General features: G+C 43.9%; 2 protein-coding genes across 2 annotated transcripts; one reads left to right on the forward strand and one right to left on the reverse strand.

Moving 5' to 3' along the window:
* Window positions 1–7,189: 7,189 nt before the first annotated feature.
* Window positions 7,190–9,181, forward strand: BHQ10_003314 (uncharacterized protein; the record flags this gene model as incomplete). Its single annotated transcript, XM_040875557.1, has 7 exons — window positions 7,190–7,492; window positions 7,543–7,659; window positions 7,718–7,907; window positions 7,964–8,383; window positions 8,437–8,591; window positions 8,648–8,755; window positions 8,837–9,181. 7 exons carry the CDS (start codon window positions 7,190–7,192, stop codon window positions 9,179–9,181), a joined length of 1,638 nt encoding a protein of 545 aa, XP_040731818.1.
* A 6,374-nt stretch (window positions 9,182–15,555) lies between these two features.
* On the reverse strand, window positions 15,556–17,883 carry BHQ10_003315 (uncharacterized protein; the record flags this gene model as incomplete). Its single annotated transcript, XM_040875558.1, has 1 exon — window positions 15,556–17,883. The coding sequence occupies one exon, from the start codon at window positions 17,881–17,883 to the stop codon at window positions 15,556–15,558; it is 2,328 nt and encodes a 775-aa protein (XP_040731819.1).
* Window positions 17,884–18,829: the final 946 nt, after the last annotated feature.

The following is an 18,829-nucleotide window of genomic DNA, read 5'->3' on the forward strand; positions in this document are numbered from 1 at the left end:
AAGGCTCATTTTGAAATTCATTAATCAAATTGATCAGGCTTAGGGGTCCTAGCTGCACTGCAATTTTAGTGTCTACGGGGCGGTTGATCAAGTCAACTGAGATCAACAAGGCTCATTTTGAAATTCATTAATCAAATTGATCAGGTTTAGGGGTCCGAGCGCTGGCTGTACCTAGGAGGAGTTGTTTGTTGTGGTTTGTCGTGCACTGTAATTTTAGTGTCTACATTGTATGATACTTTCAAATGTCTAACCACCGACTCCGGTTAGCTCTGTAAGCACGGATGAAAAATGTAAAGCCTTGGAATATAGCAAGCGTGAGATCCAGCCACGCATTGTGCAGTTTCTTAGGATGTATGACTCGGTCTATCCAAATTTCCTACAGCCAGTAATGCATTACCGGTATAGTTTTTGTACTTACAGGCTCCGATTTATACCAAGTCAATCATGTTTAATTAAGAAATATTTATTTTAATGGAATAACCAGGACAAGTACTGGTGCATTTTTAGCTTTGGTGCCTCGTTAGACGTCTGCGACGAATGGCAGCGATAGCACTGCAATTTTAGTGTCTGCGAGGCATTGAGGAACGTCAATTCGTGGTATCACGCACTTAAAAATCCGGTCCTTCAAGCACCAATCGCACCCAGGATCTTGTAACTTGAGAAGGATTACTCTCAAACTTTTTATACAATATTGACTATCATATGTATCTATTGCAACTTTCGGGATTCATCGTCTATCAGTCAAGCCGCTTACTAGTCAGCTGAGTGAGATTACACTGCAATTCTAGTGTCTGCACGGAGTTGAAATATCTTGCTACGTATTGTTATCATATTTTCGTGATTCTGAATTCATGGTCTAGATTTCACAAGGCTGTATCTGAGATTATACTGCATTGACTGAAAAGTTTCAGGAGTCCCCCCCGTCCACTTCGATCTTCCCGGATGCGACCAGCGATCACCCAGTGGAGATGAGCCATTGCACTGCATTTTTAGTTTCCCCTGGGGCTTTAATAGATATGTTCAATCACCGAATTAGTTACTTGGGACACTCGGCACAGAGACAAGGGCTTTATGTTTCGAGTCCTGTGATTATTTCCTGCATTGCAGCGTCCCTGATCCTCAAGGGACTGGGCGAGTAGTATTTACGACTACCAATCACTGGCTATTCTCAGTATCAATATATCGTCTACCCATAGTGATAAAAAGACGGAACCCGGAGTAACATTACTGATATTTGGATGGACTGGATGGCTGATGCCTTTGGCTGTCATGGACCCAAGTATGCAATTACATTTAGTGCGATATCCAGGGTATGCTGCAACCTGCTCATGCAGCAAGCCGGCTTTGCACTGCAATTTTAGTGTCGACGAGCCGTTGAAACTGAGCGGAAAGTGAGAGATGCTTGTGGGGGAATAACATGCTTTTCACTCTTTAGGGAAATTTAAGATCGTGGTTCAAGCCTTCCAGCAGCACAAAGTAGTCTTTGCTGTTGGGTATAAGACACCGTAATTGCAATTTCTAAGTTTTGTTGAAACATGTTACCTACTGATCACGATTTTAAGCTCTAACTGAATGACCAGGATGAGGGGTCTCGAGAATGGCAAGGCTGATTCTGAGAATTGCTCGACGTACAAAATCCAACTTACATTTAGCCCGCATTTTAGTTACTCATGTACGATTGGTAGTTTAATAAACTGTGAACTGTAATTCTAGCGTCTATGACGCATTTCGAGTTACGCAAACACAAGAACAGATTAATTGGATCCTAATTAGTTGCACGTAAACCGCAGTCAAACATGGTTATCTTTGGCTCATATCTGACTACCCTGCTGCAGTTTCAACGTCCGTAAGGCCCAAGCTACTATCTAAGATTACACAGATCCCCTTTCCAACTACGCATATAGCCACGCGCCTTGTGTCCGGACAGCTTGAGCCCATGGGGAAGCGATCCCGAACATGCAGTACTCTTTCTTATTCAGCCGCAATGATTATATCGGGTGCCACTGGAAGTATGACGACCATGACGACAGTGGACCTTGTCAATCTGGGGTCCCCGCCTAGGACCCAAACGCTGCACTGCATTTTGGTACCCAAGAGAAGTTGGGAAATACGGAAGCACACTTTTGCCGTCACAGTGTGCTGCAGATTATTACATACACCTTTCATTTGTTTCATATTCATCACGTCGTATCCAAGCAGTCTGCACTTCAATTAACCAGACCCCTGAGTTTCAATTCGTAAAACAACATGGTCATTCTGAAAATTATCTTGAAATAAAGTATCAAGGTACTCTTTAGCTTAGTAGTATCAGACACTGGATAGACAATATTCATTCAACCTCCCTAGGAGAAACTTAATCTCCGACAAATTGCCTGGCAGATAGATTGCGATATAGCGCTGCAGCTGTCAGATACCAGACTGAGTGGTAGAAATTTTCTTGACTGTACTACCCATATGAGCTTCAGGATTGTACTGCAATTTCAGCCTCTACGAGAAATTTGAGAACGAGGAGAACTCCAGTCACCCAAAGTGATATGCAGATATATCCCATTCTTTATTCAATATATGCCCTCTTTAGGGGTAGGAGGCGTCTGTACTAGTTAGCCGTTATATCTGGTCTTTTCACATTGTAGCTACACACCACTCTGCAATCCGAGTATCTACAAAGAGGTGAGCTGTCGACTGTGGTCCCGCAAAAGAGGGTGTCATGTAAAGTCCGCTGCGATCTAAGTCTCCCAGAGTATACTGAAATACTTGTGGACTTCAATGTTTCTGCATATTCTGATTCGATCTCTCAGCTTGCGTCACCTTCAATAGTGTTCTATGCAAAATTGACGAGGCCCTGCGCGAGTCTTCGATAACTAGGTATTTGATATTATTGTTGTTAGGTAGTAATGTATGCAACCAAAGTCTGACTCTTGAGCATACGCATGCACTAAATGGCACGTCCCCGATCGATTATCCCGCAATACAGTTCTAATCCCCACAAGATGATAAAAGCTGATTAAGGCTGTACTTACAATGATTTGCAAACAATCTCGCTATTTTATTCATGCCTGCATTTCTTTGGTTGCGTGTACTAGCATAAAAGTGGACGCGTGACCCTAGCCCGCCTGCACTGCAAATTTAGTATATGCAAAGCATTGGAGTACGCTACTACTTGTTTTTACATATACTCTGATCTAATTTATAAGCGCTGATCATTTTCAAGACCTTGAATAGCAAGGCCGGGTATCGAGCGTAATTTACAAGACTGATTGCCCCAATTTCCGATAGCTTTCGGAGTTATATATGACACTGACACCGCCTCAGCAATTCTGGTGTTTAATTTATGAATGGTCACCTTGTAACACCCAGCATAAGGAAGTTACTATATAGGAAAATGGAGAAAGTTCTGCCAGAAGCTAGGTCTAACCAAAGATAAGCGAAATAGAGCTTGCCCTGATAATAACTTAATAAATATAGAACAAAGCTTGGTTATGACTATGTTCGAAAGTTGAAATATGAGTATATCTTGACTGTTAATACGAAATCCCACCACGTACTTAGCCTCTTTTTTTAAATGCCCCAGAGTAATTTAGCCTCAGGGCACGGACAACTACAAAGCAGAGAATGTCTCAGGGCAGAAGTAAACGCTGCGCAGGGCCTAGCGCCACAAGAGCCAGTAGATATACCAGGCTTATAGATAACATGTCTGCAAAGTTCCACCATTTCGAAAGTCAAAAGATTATAGGCAATATTCAATACCTGTCGGGTATTGGATATCTATAATCTTTTAGCTAGGGGTCATAGGCTCGTATATACTGAAGAATCCGTGATGAGTAAAAGATGAGGTGAGGATTATAATGAATCATCTGACAATCTGATTGTTTGTGGCGAGTCTTGGTAATATTTGGTAGCAAAGATCACATGTTCAATAGAAAATAAAGCTGCTATATCTTGCTCTTTTGTCCTCTGCTGTCAATCTGACCAATGAGAGGTCTTGGATACCGCTTCCCGCTTCCTCCACCCTCTTGATGGCCAATAGGAGACTAAGAATTAGCCCAAATGCGTACTAAAATCTTTAGTGTACACTAGCGCCTACACTAGCTCGCAACAAAGGGGATAGTGTCGAGTGACATGACGTCAACGACAATTACAACAATTGACATAACCCTCCAAACGAAGTCTATGAAACCCTTTTCTATATATAACTAAGCGAATAGCATTGTCGTGACAAAAAATGGAAATTTCGCAGTCCCTAGCGAGTCACTACGGGTATTTGTGCGAATAATTGAGTAAGATGGAATTTGATCCAAAAAAGTCGGGTCATCAGGCACAATGCTGGCTTGTTGGTGCTGGGGTTGGTTGCCTCGCTGCCGCCGTTCATCTCATTGAACAAGGGGTTGCCGGACAGAATATACACTTTATAGACATATCGTCAGCCACAGATGCACAAGAGGTGGGAAATGCAGTGGAAGGATATACGATCCACCATGGTGTACAGCCATATTTCCACGATTCATGTGTCGAAGAATTTCTCTCTGTTGTACCAGATTCCTCTGATCCCGAAAGATCTCTTTACCATAAGGTAGAAGATGATATTCGGCGAAACCACCGACTCCCAAAGGCTTCGGTGCGTTTGTTGTTAGAAAATAAAGACAGACTGGAGGGTATCGATATTGGAAGACTTCACCTGAGATTACAAGATCGACTAGAGCTAATGAAAATGATGGTTGGCAGTGAGGATAGTCTTAGTGACAAGGCTATCAGGCAATTGTTTGATACCGAGTTCTTTTCGTCCAGATTCTGGATTTTGTGGTCGACGTCGTATGCTGCTAGATCTAACCTCCCTTTATGTACAAAGCTAATTTTGATATGTAGGTTCGCTATTCAGCCTTGGCACAGTGCAGCAGAGTTTAGGAGACATCTCTGCAAATATTTGTCCAAAATCCATGATCTAAATAACTCTGGTATTTTTGGTCGCATCCAGTACTCAATTTACGATTCCATTATCTGGCCTATCTTCAAGTATCTCGAGGAAAAGGGAGTTCAGTTCCTCCGCCAAGCAAGGCTTAAAGCAATATTTACAGATCTAAGTGATGACGACAATACCCTGTCGGTGACAAGAATCAACTTGCAATCTGCACAAGGTGCAGAAATCTGCTTCTCTATCCGCCCTAATGATCTTGTTATTGCTAATCTCGACCCAGCGGTACCTGAAGCGACACTGGGATCAAATACATCCGCCCCCGGGCATTCTGACAAATTGTTTAAAGACTTGACGAATCAAACCTGGTCTCTCTGGCATGAGTTATCTCGAAAAATTCCAAACCTAGGAAAACCTTCCAATTTTTCCGCACGGCTGGGGGAATCAAAACTGGTGAACTTTACAGTGACTCTGAAAAGGTCTCCTTTTCTTCGTTTGTATACCGAATTGACACATAATCAACCCGGATCAGGGGCATTCGTGACTCTAGCAGATAGTAACTGGTGCTTGACCATCAATATACCCGAACAACCAGTGTTCTACGATCAGCCAGACGGTGTCGATGTGTTCTGGGGTTACGGTCTTAACTTTCATGCTGATGGTAACTTTATTAAGAAGCCGATGTATGAATGTAGCGGAGAAGAGATTATGACAGAATTATTGTCGCACCTCAAGTTCCCTTTGGAAGGCGTCCTGGATACATCTACGACTATCCCTAACTTTGCGCCATACGCTACAGCTGCAATGTTGACACGAAATATAGGAGATCGGCCTCAAATCAAACCTAAGGGAACATCAAACTTCGCCGTCGTGGGTCAATTTGTTGATATACCGAACGAACCGACTTTTAGCATGGACCACAGTGTAAAAAGTGCACAAATTGCTGTCTATAGCCTGCTGGGAACGAAGGAGCCTTCGAAGTCGAAACGCAACAGTCTTCTTGCCGCATTTGACTTGTTAGCTTGATTTAAAATCAAGAAGAAAAGCATCTTATTATAGTGTGGAAAGTTTGATGGGCTCCCACTAGTTAAATGTAAATCATGTGAATTGACCGTTATTCATGCTACTTATGCTATTCATGGCACATTATTTAATATCCAGTATATACTGGTGTAGGAAAAACTGGGGCATGTATGAGGAGGATCAGGATTGCAGGATTGATTAATCAGTACCGTCCACCAAATTCGAATGATTCGATACTGGCCAAAAGTAATACCGGGTGGAGAATCACCGTGTAAAGGAGGGGAAGGATCATGATCACCAGAAAGACGAGCGACATGAAAAACGTGTTGTTACTTGCCCATCGTCCTTGTTGTGGAGACTTCGGTCACTCTCTTCTTCCCCCGGAATTATATTGCTAGACACATACTACCTACACTTTTGCCTGAATCAATCCGGTAATAAATGTTTGCGGGGTAGATTGTGGAGGCTCGGGGTAAATTGGCAGGATCGTCACTTCTACATACCTGTTCCGATCCTTCAAACTCTCTTTGATCGAAATATATCCGAAAGCTACTTTAAACCATGATTCATCCCCCGTCGGTGTAGATGCTGAGAAACATCATTTTAGCCGATGGCTCTTCTCGTTGCTTGACTTCACGAGAATTCGGTAAATGAGACATGATTAGATGGATGGCTCCAAAATGGCCGGTTATTTGTAATTTTCAATAATTCAATCGATATTTAAATGCAGGATCTGACATAAGTCAAAGCCCCATGTCGTAATTTTCAATTTCATGGGGAAGTCATCTTATAAAGAGTGAGTGGACTGGCGACTAGCTCAGCTGAGATTGATTTCGCTACTCATCTATTAGACAAAAGTCGCCATTCGTACCTCACTTGTCAGAATTTAGACGAAAAACGACTAGGAGGGAAACATGTGGGATTCGATCTTGTTTCTGTTCGGCGTATTTTCTGTCGGAAATGCCATCACTATTAATGTTTCACAAAACGGTGGCAATGAAACCAGTCCTTTGCAATATGGTCTGATGTTCGAGGTAGATATAACTCTCCCATTCCATACACGAAATTCGCGTCATTTACCTAAGGCAACGTTTTCAGGACATAAATCACGGCGGTGATGGCGGTCTATATGCAGAGCTTGTTCGAAATCGTGCATTCCAGGGTAGCACAGTGTATCCAGCAAACCTCGATGGATATGACACGGTCAATGGAGCAATCTTAGCTCTTCAGAACCTGACAAATCCTCTATCGCCCTCAATGCCTAGCTCTCTCAACGTCGCCAAGGGCTCCGCTAATGGGCTTATCGGTTTCGCAAATGAAGGCTGGTGGGGAATAGAAGTGAAGCCACAAAAATACGCGGGTTCTTTCTATGTCCAGGGGGACTATGACGGAGACTTCGTGGTTTCTCTTCAGTCGAAAATTACGCACGAAACATTTGCAACGGCAAAAATCAAGTCCTCGGGCAATCACAAGGACTGGGTTCAATACAAGTACGAGTTGCTACCTAAAAAGTCAGCATCAAACACCAATAACACTCTAGCAATTACTTTCGACTCAAAGGTAAGTAGATATTAATTTGATATTTGGCATTTGTCTCACAAGAAATATAGGGACTGAAACACGGGTCCTTGAATTTCAACTTAATCAGCCTGTTTCCTCCAACGTACAACAATCGGCCCAATGGCCTCAGAATCGACCTAGTTGAAGCTATGGCTGAACTGGAGGGGGTAAGTTCTATTAATTAATTACTTTGATAAGTCTAAAGACTGACATGAAAATTGCCAGAAATTCTTGCGATTTCCCGGCGGTAGCGATGTGGAAGGTGTACAAGCTCCTTATTGGTATAAATGGAATGAAACTGTGGGAGATCTCAAGGACCGCTACAGTAGACCCAGTGCATGGACATATGAAGAAAGCAACGGCATTGGCTTGATTGAGTACATGAATTGGTGTGATGACCTGGGACTCGAACCGAGTGAGTATAATCCACTTCAGCGTCAAATTCGGTGTTCTAACCATAGCACCCATCAGTTCTCGCCGTATGGGACGGACATTACCTTTCCGACGAAGTGATATCAGAAAGTGATTTGCAGCCATATATTGATGACACCCTCAATCAACTGGAATTTTTGACGGGTTCCCCAGACACGCCATTTGGTAGTTGGCGTGCTTCCCTTGGCTACCCAAAACCGTGGAAGATTAATTATGTCGAGATTGGAAACGAAGACAATCTATATGGGGGCCTAGAAACGTACATCGCCTACCGTTTTCAGGCATACTACGACGCTATAAAAGCTAAGTATCCCGATATAACGGTCATGGAGTCTTTGACAGGAATGCCTGGTCCGGCTGCTGCTGCAACCGATTACCATCAATATACTACTCCCGATGGGTTCGTTTCTCAGTTCAACTACTTTGACCAGATGCCAGCCTCTAACAGGACCCTTAACGGTATGAGACTGCCTTTCAAATATACTTTTTATGCTACTAACCATAATTAATAGGGGAGGTTGCTACTGTTTATCCAAATAATCCTAGTAATTCGGTAGCTTGGGGAAGCCCGTTCCCGCTGTATCCTTGGTGGATTGGATCCGTTGGAGAAGCTGTTTTCCTAATTGGTGAAGAGAGGAACTCGCCAAAGATAATTGGTGCCAGCTACGTGTGTTAACATTGCAACACTTTGAAAAATGATGAAGGAAACTAACCTAAATATAGGCTCCAATGTTCAGAAATATAGACAATTGGCAGTGGTCTCCAACACTCATCGCGTTTGACGCAGACTCGTCGCATACAAGCCGTTCAACAAGTTGGCATGTGATCAAGGTATGCTTTGTTTTGATTTCTATCTATGTAGAAGATTGCAAGGGTTGTACACTAGTTGTAGATGTGAGCTAACTTCAGCAGCTTCTCTCAACGAACAAGATCACACACAATTTACCAACGACTTGGAATGACGGGGATATAGGTCCCTTGTACTGGGTGGCGGGACGAAATGATCAAACAGGATCAAACATATTTAAGGCAGCTGTATACAACAGTACCTCGGACGTTCCTGTCACGGTTCATTTCGCAGGATCTAAAGCAAAGATCGCCAATTTGACCATACTGTCATCTGACGATCCAAATGCATCAAACTTCCCTGGTGGCCCGGAAGTTGTAAAGACTGATGTTCACCCTGTCACTGCAAATGCTCAGGGAGCGTTCGAGTTCAGTCTTCCAAGCTTAAGTGTGGCCGTACTCAAGACATAATTCTCTTAAAAGCACTGTGCGGTCGTGCTGTCGATGGCTTTTGACCTGCAAGTCGTCTTGAATTACTTTACGAGGAATTTTAGATAGAATAGATATCAACGTCATTACCACTTCTATCAAATCTTTTGGTATCTCTTATTTATTAGATTGCTTTGGATCCTGATCAGTAGACGAAGCGGATCCTTCCAGGCTGAGAAGAAATCGCAACTGAGAAAACGGCCATCTACTGCCGTTGTCTTTCTCCTTTGGGGTGTAGATATTAGTGGAAGCCTGCACAAATCTACAACCGCACAATTCGTACAAGATCGAACTGCAAAAATATGAATCTAGTGTCTATGAGGAATGGATTTAAACGACCTATTATGATCTGATGTCAAGCACGAATCAGGTACAGAATCTCAGAAGGTCAACAAGACTCAATCCGCATTATGTAAGTTGACTAAGCAATTAAGGGGCAAGCACTGCAATTTTAGCATCTATGAGAAGACGAATTAAAGCAGAATAGTATTAGGCTCTTTCTACTAGCAAATAATAATTTACCTGCAGTTACATACGGAATCATAAATTTGAGCCTCTAGTTCCTTTACTTCAATTTTAGTCTCTATGGAGAAAAGAGTTATCAAGTAGAAATAGTACTTACACTCGTCATATGAGTAAAAGCTGATTTACCTACAGCTACACAGTAAACAGTGAGGTAGAGCTTCTAGTTCTTACCTTGCAAGTTTAGACTCTACGAGAAGCTAGAATCACGCATGACAGCATTTGTGTTTTCTTTATTGATTGAAGCCAAGTCAGTCCCTGCACTGTCCATGCGGAGTGATCTAGAACAATGCCCTCCACTGCAATTTCAGCCTTGTCAAGTTGGAACATCCATCCGTAGCACTGCACTGCATGTTTAGTGTCTACGGGTGACTGTGTTACACCGACGCCGATTTCGATAGAGTAGTACTTATGTCGTTCGCTCGATGTATTGTACGCAAATCATAGACGAGACGTGTGGCTAAGTACGTCTTATGCACTGTAATTTCGCTATCTGCAAGATACGTAATATAAGTAAGTTATAGGTGGGAACAAGGCTCAATCCCAGAATGCATTGCACTATGTACAAGTTTCGCGCAAAAAGAATTGTTAGCTCAGCCTTATCCGCAAGTGCATTGCAATTTCTATCGCCTTAAAATAGAATCATCGACTTTTCAGGTGAGAAAAAAAGACCGAGTCCGAAATCGCCTCGTCTAAGACAACTACGTACTACGTAATTAGATAGAACCAGAGCAGGGACCCAATTTTGAAAACAGTGGCATGCAGAATTTTTGAATGCACTACAACTTTAATCTCTACAAGAGTCTGCTACAGGACCAGAACAACGTCTCCTTTCCCGTTGGCGAACAACCCAATATCAGCCTTTGAGGAAAAAAAGAAAAGAACCTTTACACCAGTCTACAAGGCATTTGGGTTACACCTCAGACCTCGTGCAGCACATATGTGACTCGCCTTCCTTTACGTCCGCCAATGAAAAAAGAGGCAGATCAAGCCTCCATTGCACTGCAATTTTAGTCTCCGCAAGAGGTTGAAGCCAAGCTTAAACCATGGAGGGCTGGGTTCGTACTCTGTCGTTCAATGGAATAATAAAATGCCTCATAGCACTTGCACTGCAATTTCAGTCTCTACAAGAGGTTGAAGCCAAGCTCAAACCATGCAGGGCTGGATTCGTATTCTCTCTCATTCAATGGAATGTTGAAATGTGGCTCAGCTCATAGCACTTGCACTGCAGTTTTCGTGACTCAGAGGCAATGATATTGTGTCGACACCCCCACGAACGTTTACGTGAGACGAGTTGATAAGGCAGAGAAAATGGCATCTGAAGCAAGAGCAGCACAAACAGTTGTGCACTGCAAATTTTAGTACTACGAGAAATTGAGTTGGGTCACACATATGTCTCGTTAGTACCCAGGGTAGGTGGCTCGTTCGCTCCGCACGCCAACGATGCACAGACAGAGCTGAGCGTACCTTATAAACAGCAAAACCACCCACAATTCATCACACTGCACTTTCAGTCTCTGCGGTAGGAATCACTACGTCTAAACTCTAGAAAAGGCAGATTTCGAATATGGCGTGGAAGTGGACGAAATCCGCCCTCGCATTGAACTGCAATTCTAGTATCGACGAGGCTTTATCTTTGATTTCCGAGCGAATACGTAGCTCAAGTAGCTAGCTATGTAGATAGTAGTAGAGACGCATGCTTTTGTCTTGGCAGACCAGTCACAAACAAGGATAAAAATTGGGCGTGTGGCGGTATTTTAATTGCACTGCAATTCTAGTCTTTATGAGGGGAAATACATGATTATTTATAAGGGCCCAATAAGGCCTCAAATTCGACGTCTTACCATAGCATTCTGCGATCCTTGAAACCTATCTCCTTCTGTTTGCCAGGGTTCGTCTCGCTCTTACCCTGATGTTGGATTTTTAGGCTTTGGAGAGTATCAAATTCTTCGAAAAGTATTATATCCTTCGGGGTATGTTATACGTACTTTATTTGATATATCATTTCAGAAAGTCTACTATGGCAGGATGAAGCATACAAAACACTCATCCTGCCCACCAGTTCGATCTAAATACCAGCAATGTCTTCTTGTTGTTTTCCTTGTACATATTTTGATAGTCACGGTAGTTAATCCATATTATTTTCCCATGCGAGTTCCTTGAACTTGGGAGATTTTTTTTGCCCTTCACACATCACGAGCGCTGAGTWCTTTTTTTTTTTAAAAGATCAGTCCAAGATACTAGTCTCTACTTATATAATAAAAAAAAAACAATATATATATTCCTTTAAATAACATAATTGGTATTATAATATTCGTCGTAGATATAATTACCTCTCCGGTTTACTCCAGGCCAACTCTGAATAGTAGCGTACAAGGATAGTATAATAAGTGACTACCGAGATTGTATGTATTGACTTTTATGTCTGGTTCTTAATACATTGACTTGCACAGCAGCTTTGTTAGCCGGGAGAGCTGAGGAAATGACTTGATCGTCTTTATGATAGCACTATTTTCAATCATCCATTAATTTAGGGGTTCATCAAAAGAGCCAAGTCAACCATACCTTCTTCTTACGACGCCGACAATCTTCGCATGCCCCGCCAGCGGCTTTGAGCGTCATATGCAGGAATGACTTCCCAAAGGTCATCTTACATATTATCCCGTATCCACCGACGGGGACATTACTCCCCGCAGGATTCATCTGAGCCAAGCGATCTTCGAGAGCCGGTTTTAGATTTGGAGGTATGTGACGTCGGTTTGCGTGCTGAACACCGGGTTGTCCACTATAGACACTAGACCGTTGAAACTGCATCAAGCCTAGGTCGGATGCATCTCCATGCCCCGTATTCTGGTTCAAAATGTGGTCGTGCTGTCGACTTCTTGAAGGCAGTGATATCTCATGGCGAGTATGCAATCCATTACGCATTTCATTTCTATTCTGGAGATATTGCAGCTTAGCAACGTTGTGGTTCTCTTCTCCTGACAAGTCCTCGGATATAGTGGCTTTGACAATAATTCTCGATCTGTTCATGCGGTCGGATTGCATAATACGTCTCATTCTTTGGCAGTTTCTGCCTTTTTTTTATGCCTTAAACGGCAGGCTGTTGTATGTTTTTTGTTTTTCGCGTCGAAAGGTGTAGTGTTCAGAATAACCCTTCAAATTTTCCCCATCTACATTTCATATTTGCCTAACACGACTGATCAATCCAAAATATACTCTGTCTTTGGATACAGGAGGCAGTGCTAAATTGCACTGCAATTCAGTCTCTACGAGGGACTAATCAGCCCTCTGTAGGCCTACAACGCAATTCCAGCGTATACGAAAAAGGCTCTCAGGTACGTGACTGTGCCATAACCTGATCTCCATGCACAATTTCGAACCAGCAGCTTTAGTCAAACTAACAGGGCTGACTTCGACAAACGGATTGCACAAAATCGACAACGTAGTGTTATAGACCCCCTTCAGAATAGCATTCGGTAAGCTTGGCTTGCGTATTTATGTCTGAGAGGCCACTTAAGCGGCAGCGCGACAGAAAACTGCATGACACTATTACATACTGCTTGCACTGCAATTTTAGCGCCCATAGGGCAATAAGTGAGTTGTTATGAGAAGTCCGAATCAGAGATGTGCATTTCATAAATGTTACCTCTGTGGTAGAATCACTTAGATCAGTGGTGAGCGTCTCAAATCCAAGTTTGACTTCGACGTATAAATCGAATCTGTTTAGATTAACAATCAAAGTCCTCTCAAATGATTTTTCTTGCAGATGATATCGTGAAAAGAGCACTTTTTGTGTCATTGTCAGGTTCTGGGTCCTTAAAGTAGTATTGACCCAAGAATATCCAGTGGTCCACTGTAGTGCAAGTTACGGGGACATTTCTGGGCACAATATTTTCGAGACCTACCTTCTAAAGATCACCAATCACTACTTTTTGACTCCAGAAAAGCATCGCAGTTCACATGATGTTTTACACCGGTTATAGTATCAGGTGTAGTCTTCAGAATAATGTTTCAAATTTTCCCCCTACTTTTTTCACATTTGCCTAACACGGCTGGTCACTCTAAGATGTACCTCTGTCGTTCGACAAGGATTGGCCAAGTCTATTATACTGCAGTTATGGTCTCTACTAGAGGAATGAACTAGCACTATATAGTCATATTGCGAAAGGTCGGGTTGCCAATTGCACTGCAATTCTAGTGTCTACGAGGAGATATCATCAATTTTAGAGTCTAGACCTCTCGAGAAAGCAGATTTCAAATATAGTGGAGAAATGGACAACATTGAAAAGCCGCCCTGGCATTGCACTGCAATATTAGTTTTAGCCACTGCACTGCACTATTAGTGTCTACAAGGCATTGATCTGGGTTCCACACACATATCTCGTGAGTACAGATGTAGCTCAAGTGGCTAGATTATACGTAATAGAAAGGCAGAAGGCTGGATTTCGGCAGACAAGCCAGCAACAGACAGGGGTAACCATTGGCTTACTACCGGGGGAGTTGGTATCACTGCACTGCAATTTTAGTATCTACGATGCAAATCATCAGCCCTGGAACTCTGGATAAGAGAGGCTGTGTCTATTGCACTCTGCTTCTAGTCTCTGTGAAAGGATCGACCTAAATCTTACCAAAAGTGGACGAATTTAACGCGGTGATTGCACTGCAATTTTAGTCTTCACGAGGGATTGATTCAAGCTTGAATTAATTATACATACATCACGTGCGTACATACGTGGCTCAAATGGCTGATGATACATGAATTTTGCACGACGAGTCACAGCCTTGCTGCGACATGCACTACAATCCTCGGGTTCAAGATGGATTTCTATTTACAATTCAAGTGGCAATATTGAGCCTGAAAATGCATTTGCCCAAATCAAACTAGTATGGACCTAGATACCAAAGAACTAAAAACGGTCGCTTAAAACCCAATCGTCGATGTGATGCAACATGCAAATGGTAGCTAGAATCAAAAAATAGCAAATTTTAAACAAGGATAATCTGCAGGCTTCACTTCAAAGGGGTCAGGGCTATAGGTGGTTATTGCATTGCAAGGTCAGGTTCTACCAGATCAGAGTGTGGTCTTCACCTCCCAGTACACGAACCGCATCGTCGAATAAATGACTACGCACATGTATATACCTACATGGGTAGATAAGACCTAACCTTGGAAGTGATCAAGCGACAAGGCTGGCTCACAAAATGCATCAGCAGTATGCAGATGGACCAGATATGTAAGTCCAATAGCTCTTTAAAGTATCATCGTGCTTTCGAGATGGAAAACACAGAACCCAAAGATTACTGCACTGCAATTTTAGTCCCTACGAGGGAAATCAGGCTGGGTCTAGACCCTCGAGAAGGCAGACTCCAACTACGTACGTGCACCGGGAAGTGGATGAGGTACTATGCAGTAAGCTACACTGCAGTAAGCTGCACTGCAATTTTAGTCTCAACAAGGCATTGATTCAAGTTTCCTACGGTACAAGCACCGCGTGCGTACATAGATGGCTCAAATGGCTACGTAGTAGAACGATACAAATATTTGCGCGATAGTCACAGCCTTGCCGCGAAACGGATGCTGTGCTGGAGCATGCACTGCAGTCTTGGTGTCTAGGATGCATCTCTGTTACATAAACACATTTACAAAAAAATCAATCGTTCACATTAAAGGCTGGGCCCGAAAATGCATTGTCCAAATTAACTAGTATGGAGGTAGGTATCAACAAAACAAAACGCCGCTTTAAAAAAAACATCGCTGATCATATGCAAATGCTCGCTAACTCAGAAATGCAAGTTTCAATATATACTCTATAACATGCAGCCGCCGAAAATTAGAAAGAKAATAAACCTGTTCGTCGTTTACCAAGTGGATAAATCACTACGGCAGACAGGAACAGGCCCACGGTGATGCCGATGGCGACTTGGATCATGCCGTATCCCATTGAATACACAGAACTGTCGGATGAGCCTGTCGCGGAACTGGAGTAGTCGCCGGTGATATTTGCTCGGATTTCGGAGGCTGATTGGACACCTGAAACTAAGGAGCCTTGTGAAGCGAGGCCGGATGGCACGAGCACAAAGATAGCGGGTAGAATCGCTGTTGCGGCGTGGCCGTGCCATATTCGACTATACAGGTTACCCAAGACGCCGATGGCAAATGCGCCGAGAGTGTTGGCCAACTCTGGGTTTGATTCGAGTTTGAGATTGCTGAAATAGTTCACAATATAACCCGCTTCGGCAATCAGGATCATCACGGGGACTTGTTTCCATTTTCCTTGGTTGATAATGACGAGAAAGACGACGTATATTGCGACAAAAGGGAATCTTTGAACGTAAGGATTGTTGCCAATGAGTTCACCGGAACATGTGGTGTTGGGGTTCGCTTTGGGATCCATCAGTCCGTATATCGTTGTCCCGACTGTGATGCCGTATCCTAGAAACAACGAATAAATAATCGCGTATACCATACGGATAGATCCCGGAATGATTTGATGAGACTGCAATTCGAGACTGCTGCTGAGGACAAGAAAACCGGGGAGAATCAGAGCGATAGAGGATTGGGCCATGGATGAGAAACAAAAGTAATATTGCTGCGCGCCATCTACCACGCCATTGCGGATGCTACCAAAGGCGCGGGCCAGGAAAGATGTGAGAATTGTGGCGAGGACTTCGAAAACGTTCGAATAAAGACTAGACCGAGGAGAAAACACAAGCTGGAGTAATCCCAGTAAACAACCGAGAAAGAAGGTGATTGGCATGTCAACCGGCCTTGCTTCAAATGCGAACGGACCGACAGCCACAGACGCAAATCCATAACATAGCACAACCAGCCAGGTAGGATATTTCGCAGGGCGGTTGATCACATCATCGAGCTCGTTGATTGCTTCGTCGACGGTAATCTTGTCGTGCACTAGATTTTTATAAATGTTTTGCGTGTCCTCTAACCGAGCCAAGTCCACTCCTTGTGCCACTCGTACTAATTTGACTTCGGTAGTTCGCGTGGCCAAGTCGTCGAAAGACATGATCATTGTCCCAGGGAGGTACAGGAACTGAGCATGCAGATCCAGCACCTGTGCAGTCATTGACATGTACTCTTCTAGTCGATGGCTTGGAGCACCAAATCGCATCATTGCCCGACACAACGTCATCAAATACCGCTGTCTGGTGATGATTGATGCAATGCGTGCTGCGATATGATCATTGAGATGTTTCTTGCTCTTTTTGCTTTTTCCATTCTTGGTAGTTCCCATCATCTTCTCCCGCTTACTAGCCACGGACTTTTTCAAATCGTCCATCGCCATCGGTGCGGCTTGTGAACCGAGATTCAAGCCAGCTCCAACCAAAGACATGGTTGACTGGTTTGGGGAGTGCTTGCTGTACCATTTCACCTTCTTTCTTGGAGTCGTCGCACCGCTGATGGGACTAGTAGCACCGCTCTTGGGTGTTGCGGCGCCACTGTCTGGAGTCTGCGGTGTACTGCGTCCCGAGAATGAGTGATGAGCATGCAATTTGAGCAGATATGACAACACTCCTTCGCCATGTTGAGGGGTTTCAACGTCGGTATCTGAGCCACCAACACTGGTCACAGACTCTGAAGAATGTGTGCGAAAAGGCTTCGGCCTTTTCCTCAAACCAGCATGCAGTCCAACACCACGAAGTGCACGCTGCGCCTCAACAGTAGCATCCTGATGAACATGCGGCTCACTTTGAGGGCTGGCCAGCGGAGCAATTTCGTCCACCCATTCAGATGTACTTATCGCCGGCGTCAATCCATCACCTGGCTCCTCTGGTCTTCCCATCTTCGTCAACCAATGACGAGCACGATCCCGTATAGTCGGCATACGCGTCAGCCCATTCTTGCCCTCAGGATCATTTATATCTGACCTGGCCGTTTCGCCTTTTTCGAGGTCGGCGCCCATCTCGTCTCGAGGTGTGGTTTCCGCTTGTGCATCTTCGCCATATTCTGGAGCAGGCATGTGTTCATCGTGAGAGCGGAATTTGACGCGGATTTCGCGCAGGCGTTCCACGATTTCTTCGGGTGGGATGCCGGGGTCGGGGAATACGACGCTGGATCTGTCTGGGGTTATTTGGCCTTCGTCAATGCGCTCGGGGGTGGAGGCGCCGCTCAAGCTGAGTGCGGGGCGAGGTTCGTTGTCCATAATAGAGTCAATGGGAAATGAGTTATTCAAATGTTATTCGTTTGTGTCGTTGCGGGTGGTCGAGAATGTTCGCGATGATCGGAACAATCACCCCACTAGCCCACCATGCTCAGACGAGAAATAGATCAGCGTGGAGGGATCACTGAAAGAGTTGAGTCACTATCGTCAGTCAAAGGACTGATGGAAAAGAGGCAATGAGGAAGAAAATGGTAGAAAAGTGTAGAGAAGAAAGAGGGAACATGGCTCGACTGGCTGTGGGGAACGGCCGTCATATACTTGCTTCCTTCCTGGATATTACCCGCCGGTAAGTCCAAGCTTCCATCCATGGATAATTTGATAAAGTCCGTACTAGCCAGCCCATGGCGGCGATCTTATCAAGCACCACCCACGCCATGTATTTTACTCGTTGCTTTATCCACATGTCGTATGCACCACGCAAGCTGCACAATCCAGACCTCTCAGACCTCGGATTGCCGAAAACAGTCAACCCGGTGGGTTCATTGCGTCAGTCGTTCTATCAGCGCGCGGTCATTGGTTGGTGATAAGCCGGCACAACCGACGCTCTACATAGTACACAGTACACTCTACTGTGTACACCCATGTCGACAGCATGGATAATATATTCATTAATATTATTCTGCTCAATGACTTCAAGTGACTGTAGATAGCGCCCCTGTGCATACAGTAACAGCCGTGTCAGCCACCAGATTGGTGGTGGCCCTGTCGACGAAAATTTTCACTTCCCTCTACATTGACCAATCAGAGGCCGCAGAGCCCTTGTACTCATTTGTGCCACTATCTTCGATAATGATGATAGTGTACGTACGTAGTACTACTACGCATTATAAATCCATCTATCTACATTGTACGGGTTATAAATAGTATATACCTACCTTGTCTTCCGCGTAGACAAGTGACACCTAGAGAAATCTAGACTCTGGCGTGG

The sequence above is a fragment of the Talaromyces amestolkiae genome, assembly GCF_001896365.1.
Source record: "Talaromyces amestolkiae strain CIB chromosome Unknown scaffold5.1, whole genome shotgun sequence".
Lineage (NCBI taxonomy): Eukaryota > Fungi > Ascomycota > Eurotiomycetes > Eurotiales > Trichocomaceae > Talaromyces > Talaromyces amestolkiae.